The sequence below is a fragment of the Dermacentor silvarum genome, chromosome 8 (genome assembly GCF_013339745.2).
Source record: "Dermacentor silvarum isolate Dsil-2018 chromosome 8, BIME_Dsil_1.4, whole genome shotgun sequence".
Taxonomy (NCBI): domain Eukaryota; kingdom Metazoa; phylum Arthropoda; class Arachnida; order Ixodida; family Ixodidae; genus Dermacentor; species Dermacentor silvarum.
This window is the reverse complement of record NC_051161.1, coordinates 174,752,627-174,771,712: the sequence shown is the minus strand read 5'-3', so window position 1 is coordinate 174,771,712 and position 19,086 is coordinate 174,752,627. Positions and strand designations below refer to the sequence as shown.

Here is a 19,086-nt window from a genome sequence, read left to right as displayed (position 1 = left end):
AACGGCAAACCCTACCTTCTCGTCATACCTGCTGACATGCGCGACGACATTCTTCTTGCCTGCCATGACGAGCCCACATCTGGTCACTTAGGCTCCTCCCGAACTCTCGCCAGAGTTCAACAGGCGTACTACTGGCCCAAACTATCTACATCTGTAAAGCGCTACGTCAAGAGTTGTCGGGAATGTCAACGCCGCAAATCCCCGCCACTGAAGCCCGCGGGGCTGCTGCAACCGATCGCACCACCCAGGGCACCATTCGATCAAATAGGCATGGATTTACTCGGGCCTTTTCCACTATCATCAGCCGGCAACAAGTGGATCGTAGTCGCCACAGATTACTTAACCAGATACGCCGAGACAAGGGCTCTACCACGCGCTACGGCTGCCGATGTTGCCCAGTTCTTTATAGACCAGATCGTTCTTCGACATGGAGCCCCGTCTTACGTGATCACTGACAGAGGCACAGCTTTCACGGCCCAGCTTATTGACGACGTATTCAAGCTAAGCTACACGAGCCATCGCAAGACCACTGCATATCATCCGCAGACCAACGGGTTGACGGAACGATTGAACAAAACCATCGCCGACATGTTATCCATGTACGCCGATGTACAACACAAGACGTGGGATCAGGTTCTACCGTACGTAACATTTGCGTACAACTCTGCCATCCAGGAGACGACGCGATTCACGCCGTTTCGTCTTGTCTATGGACGTGAGGTTCAGACTATGCTGGATGCGATGCTTCCACACGATTATGACGCGCTGCTCACCCCTGACGCTGAGCAATTTACGCAGTACGCCGAAGAAGCTCGCCAATTGGCACGCCTACACATCACGCAACAGCAGAGTGTAGATGCACGTCGCTACAATCTTCGCCATCGCCAAGTGGAATACCACCCGGGCGATCAAGTTTGGGTGTGGACGCCGGTGCGCCGCCAGGGGTTGTCAGAGAAACTGCTCAGTCGCTACTTTGGACCCTACAAAGTGCTGCGTCGCGTTAGTGACGTGAACTACGAGGTTCTCCCGGATAGTGCCATGTCACCCCAGCGTCGAAGGCAGCACTCGGAGATTGTGCACGTTGTACGACTCAAACCTTATTTCGCGCGATAGTGCTACAGCGTCTCAACTTTATGATGTACTTTATTTTTCTCTCCCTCACCCCCCACTTGTGCTTACTTTATGTTCCTTCCCTTTTTTTTCTTTCCCTCTACCTACGTCGACCAGCGCTAGCATCGGGACGATGCCCGTTTTTTTCACAGGGGGAAAATGCCACGAGGTCTCGAGCTGCGGCGAGCGCGAGCCAGTATTCAGGCAAGGAGAGAAGAAGAAGAGGTTTTTCGTTTTTGGGGTCAGCCATCTTCCTGGCTAGTACTCGTCTCTGCCGGTGCAGGACTTCTTGCTCTGAAGGCCTTCTGTTGCACGTGACAATATATATATATATATATATATATATATATATATATATATATGACGTACCTTTGGTTTAATTACCTAGAAACACATTGGTCATTCTTCGCGCCACGCAGTTAATAAACCTGGTTTATTACACTCTCATATTGTTTTCTTCGATCATTGTCCCTGATCAATATCCAGCAACAAGAAGCGCGCGTAAAATGACACGGTATCAATAATAATGTTTTCAACGTAGCCTTCATGGTGCGGAGATACCAGTTACTTATAGAGGACAGTGGTAAAAACAGCAGTTCACCTGGCTAAAACTACATTTGGTACCGGCCGTCAAGAGTCATGGGCACACCGAAGCAACTAAAACATTAAAAAAAAAAAAAAATGTACTGCACAGAGGTTCTGCGAGAAAAACTGGGCGTCCCGCGCTCGCTAGCAGACGACGCGCTTGACAACGACAGCAAAATTGAAGACGTCGCGTTGTATAATCCATACCTCAAATATATATGTTTAGCAAAATGGTGTAAACATAAATTTGCAGTTGAAATAAAGCACTATTTTAAGAGCGTACTATGCGCAATCGGCCTCGGCACCCGCAGCGAAAGTACGTTGAATATGCCGCGGAGCGCGTGTCCGCCCCAATCCAGTTCGCTCGCAGCGCCCTCGTACTATTTTTCCACACGCGGCGCCTCAGCGGCAGAGCGCCGTTCGGCCCACTCGACCATCTAGTACACTCTAGTTCCAACATAAGCGCGCAAGTGGAGCTACTGTAATTTGGTCGAATACTTTAGTTAGTATTTTTTTCTGCTAGGGGCGCTCAACACGACTCAATATTTGAGCTATTAATGTACATATAATAACAGACAAACACAGTTACAGTGTCATTTTTTTTTACAAAATAAGCAGTCTATTGTTTTTATTGAACTTCTGTTATTAAAGTCCGTGCTTTGTTACTTGAATAAAGGTTTTGAGGCCTCACTGACATGTGATCAGCGGCAGCCCACTGGTATCGATTGCAGTCCTTGCCGTTTATCGATTGAAATTGTACGGCGGTTATATTTGCGAACGGGGTGGTCGTTTACTTTGAGCAGCATCACGCAGGTTCATTTTAATTAGATATCAATAATACCTCAGCCAGTTTATGCGTCCAACATTCGATAGCTGCTACCAAGCGAACGTGTTAAAAGACGGTGAACTTTATCAGCTGCGGCGTTTCACTGGCGGCTGCATGCACGGCTTCCGCCGTTTGTGATCTGCCGCGTCTGGCCGCGTTGCGTCTGGTTGCTCGAAAAAAAAGTGCTGGCCAGCACGAAAATTCATCGCTGGAACCGAGCACAGTCTGCTTGAAGACTATCCACGAAAGCGGATTAACCTTGCAGCCCCTGGGCTTGTGCGCCGGTGAGTAAAACAGCAGTGCTTCGCATTTTCAACTTTGAATTTCTTTGCGTGCGAGGCGGATAGAGCAGATTCCTGTCGTCATTTCTTAAAAGTATAAAATAGTAATAATTATAAAGTCATTGCCCTTCCAAAGCAATTAAAACGAGGTTCTTGCTACTTTGCCAAGTTGCTAAAATTGCTAACATGAGTACAGCATAAATAATAAAGTTTTGGCTGTTTCTGCATAAATGATACACCGCGATAAGTTCACTGCACATTAGTGACAAGTGTACTTCTGGTGATACAGTTGGATTAACTGCATTTGAGACATAACAAAATGACTGTGTTTATTACTAGTATCTGGCAGAAACAATTGTCATCTAATCGAGACTTGACTAAGCACAGCCCGCACGAGGACACCACTGAAAGAAATGCACACTCAAAACAGTGTTGTGTGTGTGTGTGTTTGTGCATTTTTCTGTCATGGAGCGTTTCGTGCACTGTTCTCTGTCATACATGAATCACAAACTCATGCACACTTCCACCATAGTAATTGAGGCTCATTTTTCTTTCGACTCCAGCCTCCAAGACGCTGCTCATATTTGGAGTCATCGCTTTGGACTCTATTGTCTCTGGACATAGAAGTCAACCGTGAACGTGTCTCCACTGGAAGTAACATCAAGGGCCAGAATCCTCACAGGGTATGTTTCTGAACACTTCAACTAGAACCGTGATTTTTCTTCATTTATGGGACTAACTTTTGTTTCACCATTTTTTGCTTGCATGTGTGTCATGGCTTTGTCATTTCTCTTTTCAGGAAGACGGACAAAAGAGAGATTATTGGTCTGCAAGCTGCCCACGCTAAGCCACAAGATGCTCAACCGTCACCATAATGACAACAAGTCCTCTTGAACTACGTGCCTCACTATGAAATGTTTGGAAGTTTACCAGATAGAGAGGTGTGAGCCCTATTAGGAAAACAGCAGTCTACAGTTCTGTATCATACTGAGCGGGAATGAGAAATTTGACATACAAGCTTAGTTGCTTTTAAGGGCGCTTTATGACAATCGGAGAAGTAACATGTTGAGTCCCAACTTGTTTCTTTTGCAGTCATTATAGCCATGACGACCAGAACAGAAACAATGTAGCAAGCTCCTACTTGCTAATGCACAAACTCTGTCATGTGCTCTTTGCAAATCAATTTGACGGGCATTAGTACCACAAAGTATCACATGCTCCCTCACAACGATAATTTGATACATGAAAATGCAAAGAATTTTAAAATGATCAAAAGCACTTAATGCAATTTTAAGGAAATGACACTTCATGTTGACTGAAACTCTGGCAGTCACTCTTCATTTTATTTTTTGCTTAAAGTACCCTCAGGGGCACAGGCATTAAAGAGGGGAGTGGTTACAAAGTAGTAGAGTAAAACAAACAAGTGTAGTGAGTTCTTGTAACATAATGATTCTCCTGATTATACAATGTTTGCTAATGTTTTGCAAAAAATGTTTGTTATCTGTGATGGCTACGATACTTGGTGGTTCCATTTCTGAGATGTACGGGGCATGAAAGAAAGACTTCGTGTTACATGAATCAATTCCTACCTTACTGTGATGATTGACTCAGTTTGAAATGCACTGAGGCCGCAGTATGAAGTCATGAAGTGTGGTGTGACAGAAAATTTTATGAAATAGCGAAAGATGGCCGACTTTCCGGCGATTAGCTAGTGGAATGAGTGCTAGGCCAGTTTACATTGAAGTTATACTTGCGGTACGGTTATAATTAGAAATAATGAAACGGAGTAGAGTTACTGTGTACTAGTTCAAGTGAAGTAATAAGATTAACGCGACTGGCATCCCATATTGCAGATGCATATTCAAGTTTCCAGCGAATTAGTCTTGTAAAGCTGTAGTTCTAAAGTAGACAGTGCTTTGGAAAAGTTGCGCCATAAGTACCCGAGCATGTGATTAGCACTGCTAATGACGTACTCTATATTATAGGTCCAATTTAAGTTATTTGTAATGTGTACACTGAGATATTTATATGACATGACAAAATCTAAGGGAACGTTAGCATGGCAAGCGCTAGGATTAGAATTAGATCTGGAAATGCGCATGATTTTACATTTGTTTACTACAAAAGGCTCATATACAGTTTGCATGAAATCAATAACTAGGCTAGTACTGCACCATAAGAGATAGCTAGAAAAGGCAAGCTCAAACAACTGGCCAGCCTATTTCACACTTCACAAACTTGAGAAATCACTAAAAGCAAATTTTCTTTCTCTTCAAACAGCAGATGACAAAACCTGCGCACAGTGTGCTCCCAAAAATATTTTGAAATTTACTCGCAGAATAAGTTCAGCTTAACATTCAGCTAATCAACTGTGAACGAGCAAGGGAAACCTCAGCGTGGGAACTTGTCTTCGTCTCGGCCCTCACAAATATGTTTGCTTGGTGAAACGCTGGCTCCAAGCTGAGGCTTCCCTTGCTCACCTGTTACTCAACTGAAGTGTTCATCTCCTTGCAACCTCTTTGCTGTGTTTGAATACATATACCGAGATTCTTTTTCAACATGAAACCACAAACTCCATTTTCCAAGGATGTGTGAGCATTAATTGGGCTCGCTTATATGTTGATTTAGTGTCCTTGTTTATTCACACAATATTTCCAGAAGTCCTTGTAAGCAGTGCTGTCTCCATAACGTTCCTTGGTTTCCTTACAAGTACTCCACTTGTGTCGAAGCCTTTGCTGCCGCACCTGAACACTATATGTGCAGCAGAAAAATATCAAGAGCAGAAAATGTGATGTAAAATTTAGCATAACGACCCCCCCCCCCCCCTTCTCCTACACTTCGTGCCTCTCGCCAATGTGTTATGAGAGCAATGAGACATTGCACCTCGAGCTTATCTTGCTGACAGTACATTTTTGCGGAGCAATTTTTTGTGTTCCTTCCTTTAATCTAGCTGAAATCGTCGAACGCAGAGAATATAAAACGTCAAGCAGCACTGTACGCAATACAATTACGAGGGTAGCTACGTATATCTGAACCTTCGTTCTCCCTGCTTTACGGCACGCCGAACACGATGAGAAAACTTCGCTCGATTTCAGCTTTGGGTCCCAATAAATAGATGGTTATCTGTGTTTCTGTATGTTGTAAACTCAGTGACGGACAACATTAAGTCCACCTGAGCTGTACGAAAATTGAGCATGTACTGCCTCATTCACCATTGACAATAAACAATGTGAGCTTACTTGTTTGAAGTGTTTTATTGCCAGTTGAGGCCTCTCGGTCACCTGGCGACATAATGAAGATATCTGTAGTCATGTTACAGTACAGAACACACGAATACCGCCCCTAAAGCGGTAACAAAACGCCCAAAACCAGCGAGCGAGCAGCGCGACGAGCCCTACGTACGAACTGCTACCATAGAATAAAGAACCAACTTTCTGCTACCGTAGCGGCCATATTGCTCACTGCGTAATGATGATGATATTAGGATGGATGGATGAGGCTCAACCCAGGCCCCGGAAACTCTCGAGTTCACCAAATGGCCACAGAGGGCGAAAAATCAACCGCGGCGCGTTCCAGCATAAGCGCGCAAGTGGAGCTACTGTAATTTGGTCGAATACTTTAGTTTGTATTTTTTCTGCTAGGGGCGCTCAACACGACTCAATATTTGAGCTTTTAATGTACATATAATAACCGACAAACACAATTACAGTGTCATTTTTTTACAAAATAAGGAGTCTATTGTTTTTATTGGACTTATGTTATTAAAGTCCGTGCTTTGTTACTTGAATAAAGGTTTTGAGGCCTCACTGACATGTGATTAGCGGCAGCCCACTGGTATCGATTGCAGTCCGTGCCGTTTATCGATTCAAATTGTACGGCGGTTATATTTGCGAACGGGGTGGTCGTTTCCTTTGAGCAGCATCACGCAGGTTCATTTTAATTAGATATCAATAATACCTCAGCCAGTTTATGCGTCCAACATTCGATAGCTGCCACCAAGCGAACGTGTTTAAAGACGGTGAACTTTCTCAGCTGCGGCGTTTCACTGGCGGCTGCATGCACGGCTTCCGCCGTTTGTGATCTGCCGCGTTTGGCCGCGTTGCGTCTGGTTGCTCGAAAAAAAAGTGCTGGCCAGCACGAAAATTCATCGCTGGAACCGAGCACAGTCTGCTTGAAGACTACCCACGAAAGCGGATTAACCTTGCAGCCCCTGGGCTTGTGCGCCGGTGAGTAAAAAAGCAGTGCTTCGCATTTTCAACTTTGAATTTCTTTGCATGCGAGGCGGATAAAGCAGATTCCTGTCGTCATTTCTTAAAAGTAGAAAATAGTAATAATTCTAAAGTTATTGCCCTTCCAAAGCAATTCAAACGAGGCTCTTGCTACTTTGCCAAGTTGCTAAAATTGCTAACATGAGTACAGCATAAATAATAAAGTTTTGGCTGTTTCTGCATAAATGATACAGCGCGATAAATTCACTGCACATTAGTGACAAGTGTACTTCCGGTGATACAGTTCGATTAACTGCATTTGAGAGATAATAAAATGACTGTGTTTATTACTAGTATCTGGCAGAAACAATTGTCATCTAATCGAGACTTGACTAAGCACAGCCCACACAAGGACACCACTGAAAGAAATGCACACTCAAAACAGTGTTTGTGCGTTTTTCTGTCATGAAGCATTTCGTGCACTGTTCTCTGTCATACATGAATCACAAACTCACGCACACTTCCAGCATAGTAATTGAGGCTCATTTTTCTTTCGACTCCAGCCTCCAAGACGCTGCTCATATTTGGAGTCATCGCTTTGGACTCTATTGTCTCTGGACATAGAAGTCAACCGTGAACGTGTCTCCACTGGAAGTAACATCAAGGGCCAGAATCCTCACAGGGTATGTTTCTGAACACTTCAACTAGAACCGTGATTTTTCTTCATTTATGGGACTAACTTTTGTTTCACCATTTTTTGCTTACATGTGTGTCATGGCTTTGTCATTTCTCTTTTCAGGAAGACGGACAAAAGAGAGATTATTGGTCTGCAAGCTGCCCACGCTAAGCCACAAGATGCTCAACTGTCACCACAATGACAACAGGTCCTCTTGAACTACGTGCCTCACTATGAAATGTTTGGAAGTTTACCAGATAGAGAGGTGTGAGCCCTGTTAGGAAAACAGCAGTCTACAGTTCTGTATCATACTGAGCGGGAATGAGAAATTTGACATACAAGCTTAGTTGGTTTTAAGGGCGCTTTATGACAATCGGAGAAGTAACATGTTGAGTCCCAACTTGTTTCTTTTGCAGTCATTATAGCCATGACGACCAGAACAGAAACAATGTAGCAAGCTCCTACTTGCTAATGCACAAACTCTGCCATCTGTTCTTTGCAAATCAATTTGACGGGCATTAGTACCACGGAGTATCACATGCTCCCTCACAACGATAATTTGTTACATGAAAATGCAAAGAATTTTAAAATGATCAAAAGCGCTTAATGCAATTTTAAGGAAATGACACTTCATGATGAGTGAAACTCATTTTATTTTTTGCTTAAAGTACCCTCAGGGCCACAGGTATTAAAGAGGGGAGTGGTTACAAAGTAGTAGAGTAAAACAAACAAGTGCAGTGAGTCCTTGTAACATAATGATTCTCCTGATGATACAATGTTAGCTAATGTTTTGCAAAAAAGTTTGTTATCTGTGATGGCTACGATACTTGGTGGTTCCATTTCTGAGATGTACGGGGCATGAAAGAAAGACTTCATGTTCCATAAATCAATTCCTACCTTACTGCGATGATCGACGCAGTTTTAAATGCACTGAGGCCGCAGTATGAAGTCGTCATGAAGTGTGGTGTGATAGAAAATTTTATGAAATAGCAAAAGATGGCCGACTTTGCGGCGATTAGCTAGTGGAATGAGTGCTAGGCCAGTTTACATTGAAGTTTTACTCGCGGTACGTACGGTTATAATTAGAAATAAAAGTATAGTTATTTTGTACTAGTTCAAGTGAAGTAATAAGATTAACATGACTGGCATCCCATATTGCATATGCATATTCAAGTTTCCAGTGAATTAGTCTTGTAAAGCTGTAGTTCTAAAGTAGACGGTGCTTTGGAAAGGTTGCGCCATAAGTACCCGAGCATGTGATTAGCACTGCTAATGACGTACTCTATATTATTGGTCCAATTTAAGTTATTTATATGACATGACAAAATCTAAGAGAACGTTGGCATGGCAAGTGCTAGGATTAGAATTAGATCTGGAAATGCGCATGATTTTACATTTGTTTACTACAAGAGGGTCATATACAGTTTGCATGAAATCAATAACTAGGCTAGTACTGCACCATAAGAGATAGCTAGAAAAGGCAAGCTCACACAACCGGCCAGCCTATTTCACACTTCACAAACTTGAGAAATCACTAAAAGCAAATTTTCTGTCTCTTCAAACAGCAGATGACAAAACCTGCGCACAGTGTGCTCCCAAAAATATTTTGAAATGTACTCGCAGAGTAAGTTCAGCTTAACATTCAGCTAATGAACAGTGAACGAGCAAGGGAAACCTCAGCGTGGGAACTTGTCTTCGTCTCGGCCCTCACAAATATGTTTGCTTGGTGAAACGTTGGCTTCAAGCTGATGCTTCCCTTGGTCACCTCTGTTACTCAACTGAAGTGTTCATCTCCTTGCAACCTCTTTGCTGTGTTTGAATACCTATACCGAGATTCTTTTTCAACATGAAACCACAAATTCCATTTTCCAAGGAACTGTGAGCATTAATTGGGCTTGCTTATATGTTGATTTAGTGTCCTTGTTTATTCACACAATATTTCCAGAAGTCCTTGTAAGCACTGCTGTCTCCATAACGTTCCTTGGTTTCCCTACGAGTACTCCACTTGTGTCGAAGCCTTTGCTGCCGCACCTGAACACTAAATGTGCAGCAGAAAAATATCAAGAGCAGAAAATGTGACATAAAATTTAGCATAACGCCCCCCTCCTACACTTCGTGCCTCTCGCCAATGTGTTATGAGAGCAATGAGACATTGCAGCTCGAGCTTATCTTGCTGACAGTACATTTCTGCCGAGTAATTTTTTGTGTTCCTTTCTTTAATCTATCGGAAATCGTCGAACGCAGAGAATATAAAACGTCAAGCAGCACTGTACGCAATACAAGTACGAGGGCAGCTCGGCATAAATATCACTGTCTGAACCTTCGTTCTCCCTGCTTTACGGCACGCCGAACACGATGAGAAAACTTCGCTCGATTTCAGCTTTGGGTCCCAAAAAATAGATGGTTATCTGTGTTTCTGTATGTTGTAAACTCAGTGACGGACAACATTAAGTCCACCTGAGCTGTACGAAAATTGTGATCATGTACTGCCTCATTCACCATTGACAATAAACAATGTGAGCTTACTTGTTTGAAGTGTTTTATTGCCAGTTGAGGCCTCTCGGTCACCTGGCGACATAATGAATATATCTGTAGTCATGTTAGAGTACAGTACACACGAATACCTCCCCAAAAGCGGTAACAAAACGCCCCAAACCAGCGAGCGAGCAGCGCGACCAGCCCTACGAACCGCTACCGTAGCGGCCATATTGCTCACTACCTAATGATGATGATATTAGTTTCGATTCTGCCAGCGCCATCTCTCGGTCGCATACTTTAGTTCACAACGCCACCGCTACGCTTATTTTCGTTGCACTGTGGAAGGTACAGTTTCCCTTCTCTAAGTTTGTATGGGTGTTCTGTGTGTGTTATGTGGTTGTAGATGGTTGTAGCGTGATTGTAGCTGGGTTGTGGTGGTTGTTGAAATAGGTGTTCTGTGGTTTTAGCGCGAAAGTGGACCTCACGTCGTGTGAAATAGCGCCGCGAAAGGTTCCCTTCGCACGTGCGTTACAAACTTTTGACGGGATCTCAAGATGTCTGACAAGGAATCGAGCAGCGGCGATGGGAAAACAACATCCGCCGACAACGGTGCGTCTTTGGACGTGTGTGCCGCTGTGTCCGAGCAGGAAAAACAACTGGCGACGTCGGCAGCAACCGACTTTCATGCTGGTAAGTATGGCGCGTGCCTCGAAACGCTGGACAAGCTCTACGCGTTAAGACCGGCGGACGGCAAAGTGGCACACAACCGAGCAGTGGCACGCTACTACGCGTCTTCGAAAAGCATGGAGGAGTTCGATCGCGAGCTTGTCGAAATCTCGCCGCACCTGACCAACCCGGACTCGCTGGACGACATAGATCAGTGCATTCCGTTCTTCAACCATGCGGTGGCCCTGTTCCACGCACAGCAGTACCGTCGAGCCTTGGCCGTGTTGGACCGCTTGTTCCAGTTCATCGAACCCATGGACGAGTCGGTGGCCAGGAAGATGTGTTTCCTCCACACCGAGCTGTGCCTTTGCCTCAAGCAGCCAGAGAAGGCCCTGGCTACTGTCGCGTACCTCGAGAACCTGCATGCGGACAGCCCGGAGGCCGAAGCGTGCCGCGGCCGCCTGCAGCTCTACAAGACGCGCTGCCTCATCATGATGCGCTCGGTGAAAGCCAGCAAGCGCGAAATCAAGAACCTGGTCGGCTCGTCGGCGGGCAGCAGCTGCCAGACGGTGTACCTGCGGGGCCAGCTGGAGTTCCTGCGCGGCAACTACCGCAAAGCCGTCAAGGTGCTGGCCGCGGCGCAGCAGCAGGGCGACGCCGCCGTGTACTACCACAACGACCTCGGCTGCGTCCACTTCTGCACGGGCAAGCCGCACCTGGGCAGCTACAACTTCGCCAAGGCGCTCAACGGCTACGTCGAAGGCTGCTCGCAGGGCGGCCGAACGCTCGACGGCCGGCTCTACTTGGAGCTGCTGCACAACCTCGGCCTGCAGAACCTGTACTGTGGCAAGTACGCGTCGGCCTTCGACTGCCTCGTGGAGGCGGCGCGCATGCAGCCCACCAACGCCCGGCTCTGGCTGCGCATCGCCGAGTGCTGCGTGAACCGGCACAAGTCAGACAACGCGGCCGATTTCCAGCTCAAGGACCGCAAGCGGCACATGGTGAGTGGCACCGCGGGCGCCGGCCCGCACCGCAAGATCGTTCTGGCGCCCGGCATCTCGAGCGACCGGCACTCGGCGGCCGTCGGCTCGGCCGCCATCCCGGTGCCCACGCTCGAGTTCGCCGCTCTCTGCCTGCGCAACGTGCTGCAGCTGCTGCCCGAAGAGGCCGACGACGCCCTCCGCAACTCGGCGCTCGCCCTGGCCGCGTACGTGGCGCTCTGCCTGGGCGACCCCCTGGTGGCGCTCAAGCACGCCGAGAGCCTGCTGGCCCAGCCCAAGGTCGCGGGCGTGCACAGCTTCCTGGCGCACCAGTACGCCGCCGAAGCGCTGCTGCTGCTGGACCGCGTCGGGGACGCCATCGACCACCTGAACCCGGATCTCGTCAAGGACCTGTCGCACGGTTTTTCCGAACCCGAGGATGGTGCGAACAAAGGAAAGGACGATGCCACCAAGACCGGCGAAGAGAATGGCAAAACCTACAGGAAGCCATGGTATCCGGCGTCTCCTTCGATGGCCAAGGTGGTCAGCCTGTACAATCTTGCCGTGGCATACACTCTCAGGGGTGGTCTGGGAAAAGCTACGGAGACTCTAAGGCTGGTCAGTGTGCCTAAGGGGCCTGACCCCGAAATACCCGTGCAGGCCCTCATGTTGGCCATATACGTTCAGCTTCAACAGGGTCATGCCGATTTGGCAAAGAATATCATCAAACAGCATCTTCCCCAGTACAAGTGATTCGTCGGCTAGAGGCAATTACTGGGTTGCTGAAGTAAATCGTTTCGGTACATACTGGCGGTACATCGTGGGTGTTAGTGATGCACAGATCAGATCGTCCCAGTGGGGTAATGTGAGAAAAGCAATTCAAGCCGGTATGCTCATACAAGCCTTGGCTTGTGTCATTGGCAGCTGTGTAAATTGCACCCGCTCTGGTGCGCAACAGCCATCATCGGTAAACAAGACACAAGTTGGGGTGGCTTTTTGTTCCCCCATTGCTTCCCAGAGAAATCGGCAGAGCAACACTGTACAATCCCAGCAGTGTGTGTTGCAGAAAACGCAGTCCAGCTGCTGGCAAGTTCGTCTGACAATAGTGGGGCCGAACAGTTGGTGCTGCCAGCAAGCGCTCTGAGGAGCTGCCAAAAGAACAATTTTGTAGTTTTCAAGTGCTTCGATGACATGAGTCTTTCTGACAGTTAAGATCAAATGTGAAACGATTTATTGCATCTCTGTAAGGCATCTTCGAGTTTCTCAAGAGATCTGATCTTGCTATTCTACTGGAAGAAAACTAAAGGAGAGTGTGTGGCAGACAATTCATGCCAGCTCTATTTGATGAAGCAAAGGAATGTTGTGCTCGTTTGGTGGCATGGCTGAAAACGTCCTTAATTTCATGGCATCCTTGAGAGTACTTGTGAATTGTGCATTTCTTGGCGGAGTAAACACTATCATCTAGATGATTGCTTGAAAATGTAGAAAGGGGTATTCCTTTTTTTTTTTTTTTCGTGTGAGACAAGCATGGAGGCACCTTTCATTATATATTCAGTGTGAATGACTTGCTGACCATGAGTGCGTCAAGTGAACCAAGTTGTCTCCAATCAATTTGGTCTTTTTCTTTGTTAATAACAGAGTGATGGTGTTCATTACAGACCAGACGGTGCACACACTCTGTTTGCTCAATTTAAAGTCTTAGGCGGGCTTAGCATTGCACACAGGATTTGTGGCCACCATCTTTGGGCATTTTTCTCCCCACTAGTTGTGGAGCGACTCTGGGGCGGACTTGTTTCCATGAGTGTCGCTGAAGATTGGCTAGTGCACATGAGGCCACCACATACAGTGAATTCTCACTTGAGTGAACTTCAAGGGACCCAGGGAAATAAATAGCTCACTTAACTCACTAAACTGAATATTCACTAGAATATGGAACAGCATAAGGCACAGCAGACATCGAGTCAAAAGTGTGACATGCAATTTTTGGAGTTATGTTTTACGGAGCGCAACAGTTACATTGCTGCCTATCTCACTTTGAAACAAATCTGCAATTTTCATTTGCACTGCTGCTTTTAAAGCACAAGAAGTAACAAAGCTGTCCAGATAGTATATGTTTTTGTGAACTTCCTCTGCCACGGCTTGTTGCTGAGACACCAAGTCTCGCAACTTTCCAAGGCATCCTACAGCCTCAGCTAGAGTTGCATGATTTGATGATGGCTCTGCTATTGCATCTTCCTCGTCGCACTCGTCATCTTCGGGACGAACACTGAAAACAATTTCCAGATCGAATAGTTCAGTGCAGGTAACGAGCCCACTGTCGCAATGCACAGTCTTCAAACTAAGTGTTGCTGTCAACATCCAGCTGGTGACAGACCTCTGTTACCAGCTGGATGTGGGTCGTTCAACTACAATATTTGCTGTTCAGAAATTTGTTTAACTGAAAGATTTTGCATAGAATGCATAGGAGAACCGCTAGGGATTTTCTAATAGGTTGTTACTCTAAAATATTTGTTAAACCAACGTTTGTACAACAGAGTTACTGTACGGGGTGTTTTATTTCATCCTTAGCAGAATGTATAAAAAGTCACCTATAGGTGACTTTTTAAACATGTGACATGTAGCACATTTCTACCACAGTTGACTTCTATGAATTCGGCTCTGACGGGACCAACAAAAGTAATCAAAATATCCGGTGAGTTGAATTAAACAAGATGTCAAAAATATACCAAAACACACCGCTGATTCATCAGGCAGTTATTTGCCCAATATTAACTCACCCCCGTATCAAACAGACAGCAACATTCCATGTGTCTAAAGTAGAAACCTAACATAGAACTGACATTAAAGCTCCCAAGCAGAGTAGAACTTCAAAGTGCACCCGATTTTTTTAGCTAGAAAACTTGGGCATCTGCAGCCGATCTCCTAAAATCAGTTTCACTGCCTTTTTTTTTTATGTCGGCTTCGCCGCAATACACTCGTGTGACGCGGTAAAGCATACAAATGCGGCGAAGATGATTTTGGTTTCATATCAGATTGCACAGCGCAATTTAGTGCTCAATTTTCTTTATAAGAAGGTGCATGTTAGAATTGGGTCAAAACTAATTGGCGGTTGTGAGTTATTGCTTGAAAACCTTCCTAGGGCAGACCGAAAACAGACGTCTTCAACGGCCGATTCTTTTTTTTTTTTTTTTTACTTGTGTTCATGTCCCCTATGCTCCCCCGATACAGACGTTGCCACTCATAGGGGTCAGGCGCGTGCGTGCTGACTGGTAAAGTTCAAATTATTTGGCAGAGGTCAATTTTAGGATTGAAATAACATAAGTTTGGGCCCATAGAAAGGCGTGGGTGCCAGCTAGAACATCTGGCCGGGACTGAGTTAACAGAAGTCTACTGTACTTGAGCTGAATTACTCTCAGTGCACGAGAAATCAAAATGAATATTTGAATAATGAAACAAGTTCTGCCAGTTATCTTTTAAATTAATTAACTTATGGCACATTGCAATACACCAATTCGAGACGGTGTCTTCGAAAGTTGTGTCCACTTGGAACCAATTCTGAGAATGACACAAGTTTTCGAGATAAAACACCCAGTATAGTTACCATAATAACAAGGTAAACTGGTGATGGAATGAGCATACATTTAAAGGTGCACATTGTAATAACATTGTTGCAAGTCGCCCTGCTTGCCATCATACATAGGGCACAGTTTTGTTCAACAATTGGAGCCATCACAGCAATTATGCAAGGTACCACGTTACTGGCCCAGTGTTAGTATTTTGTGTTCCACAGCAGTTTGGCAATCGATACTTACCAGGTGTTTTTATGTGGAACACTTTCTTTTAAAAGAATCTGCCCTATCTAGACGCCTGCCATTTTTGAAGGCAGGCTGAGTGGATATAGGCAGACATTAGCAGCAAGAAAATTTTGATAGTTTTGCTAATTGCCAGAAATGTGCTTTATTAACTTTTTCTTTGCTCACTTGCGCATATGTTGTCATCTAAAAATTGAAGCCAAGGAGCAGTGATGTCATATCTGCTTAGCAAAAATCGTAAGACTAGCACCACTTTTTCTAAAGTGAGTAATTAAAAAGTTTGCACAATTTGAGTAACTAGTGAAATTATCGCTGATATTTTTCTTGCTGCTACTGTCTGCATGGCCATGTAGCATACCTGCAAGAACTACTAGACCCTAGGTATGACACTTTCATTTAAAATAAAGTGTTCTGCATTAAAAATAAGCATTGTGCTACAGTAGATGTCGCAATACCAGCTGCAACCGAAATATTTCAAGCCTCTGCACACCAAAGCGCTGGCATTTGCAGACCTACAAAGTGAGGGCAGTGTGGTTCCCCAGTTATTTCGTCAGATACTATGTCTCTATGTGAACTGCCCTAGCTAGCATTAAATGCTTACATGCAGTTCTGCAATAAACTTTCCCGGGGCTTTCTGGAAGCACTGTTCCCGAGACTCATTGAGCACTTGCTGTAATTCATGGTGGGCATCATCTACTCCAGCCCTCCAAATGCATTGGAGCGTTGCGAAGAAAATGTAAGGCCGATGAGAGTTGTAGCTGCAACAAAAATAGGGCATGTTGTGTACTTGTGAGTGGGGTAGTGCTCATTTTCTTCTCTGCCACAGTTGTCGTCTGCGCTGATTTGTGCTGTCGGCAACATTTCAATAATGCCCTGACTTGATAGTGCTGGCCTGACAGGACGATAAAGAGGTAAGCTTCATCTGGTGCGTGCTTGCGGTGTACACCACTACGAATTTTCGAGAAACAACAATCTTTTGTCTGATCAAAACTCTAGGCTGGCCAAAACCTACTGGAAGGTGCCAGTTGTTAGATCTTTGCTTGGCAGTCCTCGTGTATAAAAAAAAAAAAATTGGCGGCGCATTCATCGTTTGCAGATGACTGGCAAAGTTAATGCGATTAGCAATCCTTTGATGATGGTGGTATGTTATGACCATTATTATGGCACAAGTTGGCGTTAGAAGAGTGGTCACATACACAGTGACCCAAGTTGGCGTGAAAAGAAAATGGTTAGATCCAGACGTAGATGCCGGACAGTCCCTTGAGAGTCGCATTTAAAACTCGCGTGCCAAAGCCATGTTCACAACTCGGCACGATCAAGTTCATTTGCCGTTCGCTCTAAAGCGCCCTTTGTTGCTGCACTCGTGCCCACTGGCCCCAGAGTGTACGAGGAGGGAAGCTCCTGTGTTCTTGCTGCTGCCAGGAAATGCAGAAAGGGTCACCTTGAGGGAATTGGGCTAAAGCACAAACACTGTACTAGCACGCACAAGACATGTTAAAAACATGCAGTGGTTGCATCGGTTTTCTTTTTGTACGATTTTCTGTATGGGGGTGTTAACCACTGCATTTACAAATTGGCAGCCTCCACATGAACAAACATGGATACATTGTGTATATGTTCTCTGTACGTATTTCTGCATTCTTAACATGGTAAGGTGCACAACCTGTGAGCAAAGTGCTGTGTGGTGCTGCCCATGATCCTTTGTGATTGTTGCGTTGTTTCAAGCAACATTGTCAGGAGTCGAATGCATTGAAATAGTACAGACTTGGTTTAGCCTGCATTTTTTAAGATTGCCTGCAGCAGATATTCTAGTCCTTGAACTTGATTACTCAAAGAGGTAGGTATTACTCGCACGAAAAATCAAAATGCATAATTGACTAATTAACAAAAATGCACTAATTAAGTTTAACTAATTACAACACATCACATGCAGTTTACTGATTGTAGCCAGTGACTTCGCAAGGTGTGTCATTGAACAAATTCTTGGATGGCACCAGTTTCAAGATATTCCTGATGTGTGCAACAAACTACATTAGGCTTCCAGTTACTCTAGTGCTTCAATGCATAAAATGGCATTTCTGTTAAAGAAGTTGAACTACGGTGCATTTTTACTGCAAGTTTGACAACGCATATGTCGAAGCCGGTGCCATCTCCGGAATTCGATATGCCTCATAATCTCACCAGCTACAATTAATAACTTTGCAATATGTGCTGTAAAGTGATAATCAAATTTTGCGCATTAGTCAAATACGCAGTTTGGTTTCTCGTGAAATTAATGTCCGCCTCTTCAAGTAATCCAGTTCGAGGATTATAATTCTGCTATCAGCCACAGACAAATTTCTTAAAATATTGTATAGTCTAGAAAAATGCACTATTTGAGGCTTAGCACAATGTCATTTGTTTCCATAAAACAATGTAGCTATGCAAAGCCATTACTAAGTTTCATAATTGTTGCGCCCAAACATAAAGTTTCAGTAAGTTCAAAAATTGGGTCATGGTTTATCTTATTTGAATACTCGCACAATCTCATTTTTGTTGTTGCTGAGCCTCAAGCATAGTATGTGCATTCATTGTTCATTCATCTTATTTGAATACTCGCACAATTTCATTTTTATTGTTGTTGAACCTCAAGCGTGGTATGTGCACATCGTGGTTTATGTGTTTTGTCTACGACTAGGCAATGTACTGTCGCCAACCGAGCCGTGGGAAAGATGCGGCATGGTAAGCTTCGCGCACACGGCTGAACTCTGTGGATGCAACACCACATTTGAACCTATACTAACACAAACGCAGAGCTAGCGGGGCTGTAAATCACGCTTTGCTGCAAGCAGTACCACGGCCGCTCGATGACATTAGCACATACGACTGAAACCAGACATGTATAGCTCAATTTATTTGGAGCTGTGTACTATGGGCTTCCAGTTACTCAAGTGCTTGAATGCATAAAACGGCATTTCTGTTAAAGAAGCACGTGGAACAACAGTGCATTTTTACAGCGGGCAGGAAGAGGCCTTCGTCCTGCAGTGGACGTAAATATAGGCCGAGGATGATGACTTTGGAGCCAAGTTTAAGTTTATTCAGTTACATAAATCGAATATACAGACGAAGTATTAATAGTGAAAATGGGACCCTGGGTTAGACACTACAACATAATTGCACAATTGTTGGCAGCAACGTAACAGTGGATGGCATAGTAGTATCTTATTTACAAGAAAAGCAAATGATAGTAGAGAAAGAAAGACCACCAAACAATGCTCTAATGCAATGTAGTGTAACAGAAATAACAACGGAAGCGACAAAAATTATACAATTTTTAAAGGTAGAAGAAAAAACAACAATGAACAAAGAAAAAAAAATGTGACGAAGGTAATCAGGAGAAACTTATTAGTTATAGGTGACTTGAAGATACCAATATTTATTAAGGAAATTTATCAGAGGTTAGCAGAAAATCCTTTAACAAAGCT

General features: G+C 44.7%; 1 protein-coding gene and 1 long non-coding RNA gene across 2 annotated transcripts; both read left to right on the top strand.

Moving 5' to 3' along the window:
- Window positions 1-2,787: 2,787 nt before the first annotated feature.
- LOC125947629 (uncharacterized) lies at window positions 2,788-5,468 on the top strand. Its single transcript, XR_007468461.1, has 3 exons — window positions 2,788-2,805; window positions 3,366-3,485; window positions 3,602-5,468. It is a non-coding gene; the product is annotated as an uncharacterized LOC125947629 (long non-coding RNA).
- A 5,081-nt stretch (window positions 5,469-10,549) lies between these two features.
- LOC119461855 (CCR4-NOT transcription complex subunit 10) lies at window positions 10,550-16,370 on the top strand. Its single transcript, XM_037723225.2, has one exon. It carries the CDS (start codon window positions 10,719-10,721, stop codon window positions 12,561-12,563), a length of 1,845 nt encoding a protein of 614 aa, XP_037579153.1. The 5' UTR covers window positions 10,550-10,718; the 3' UTR covers window positions 12,564-16,370.
- The last annotated feature ends 2,716 nt before the right edge of the window (window positions 16,371-19,086 follow it).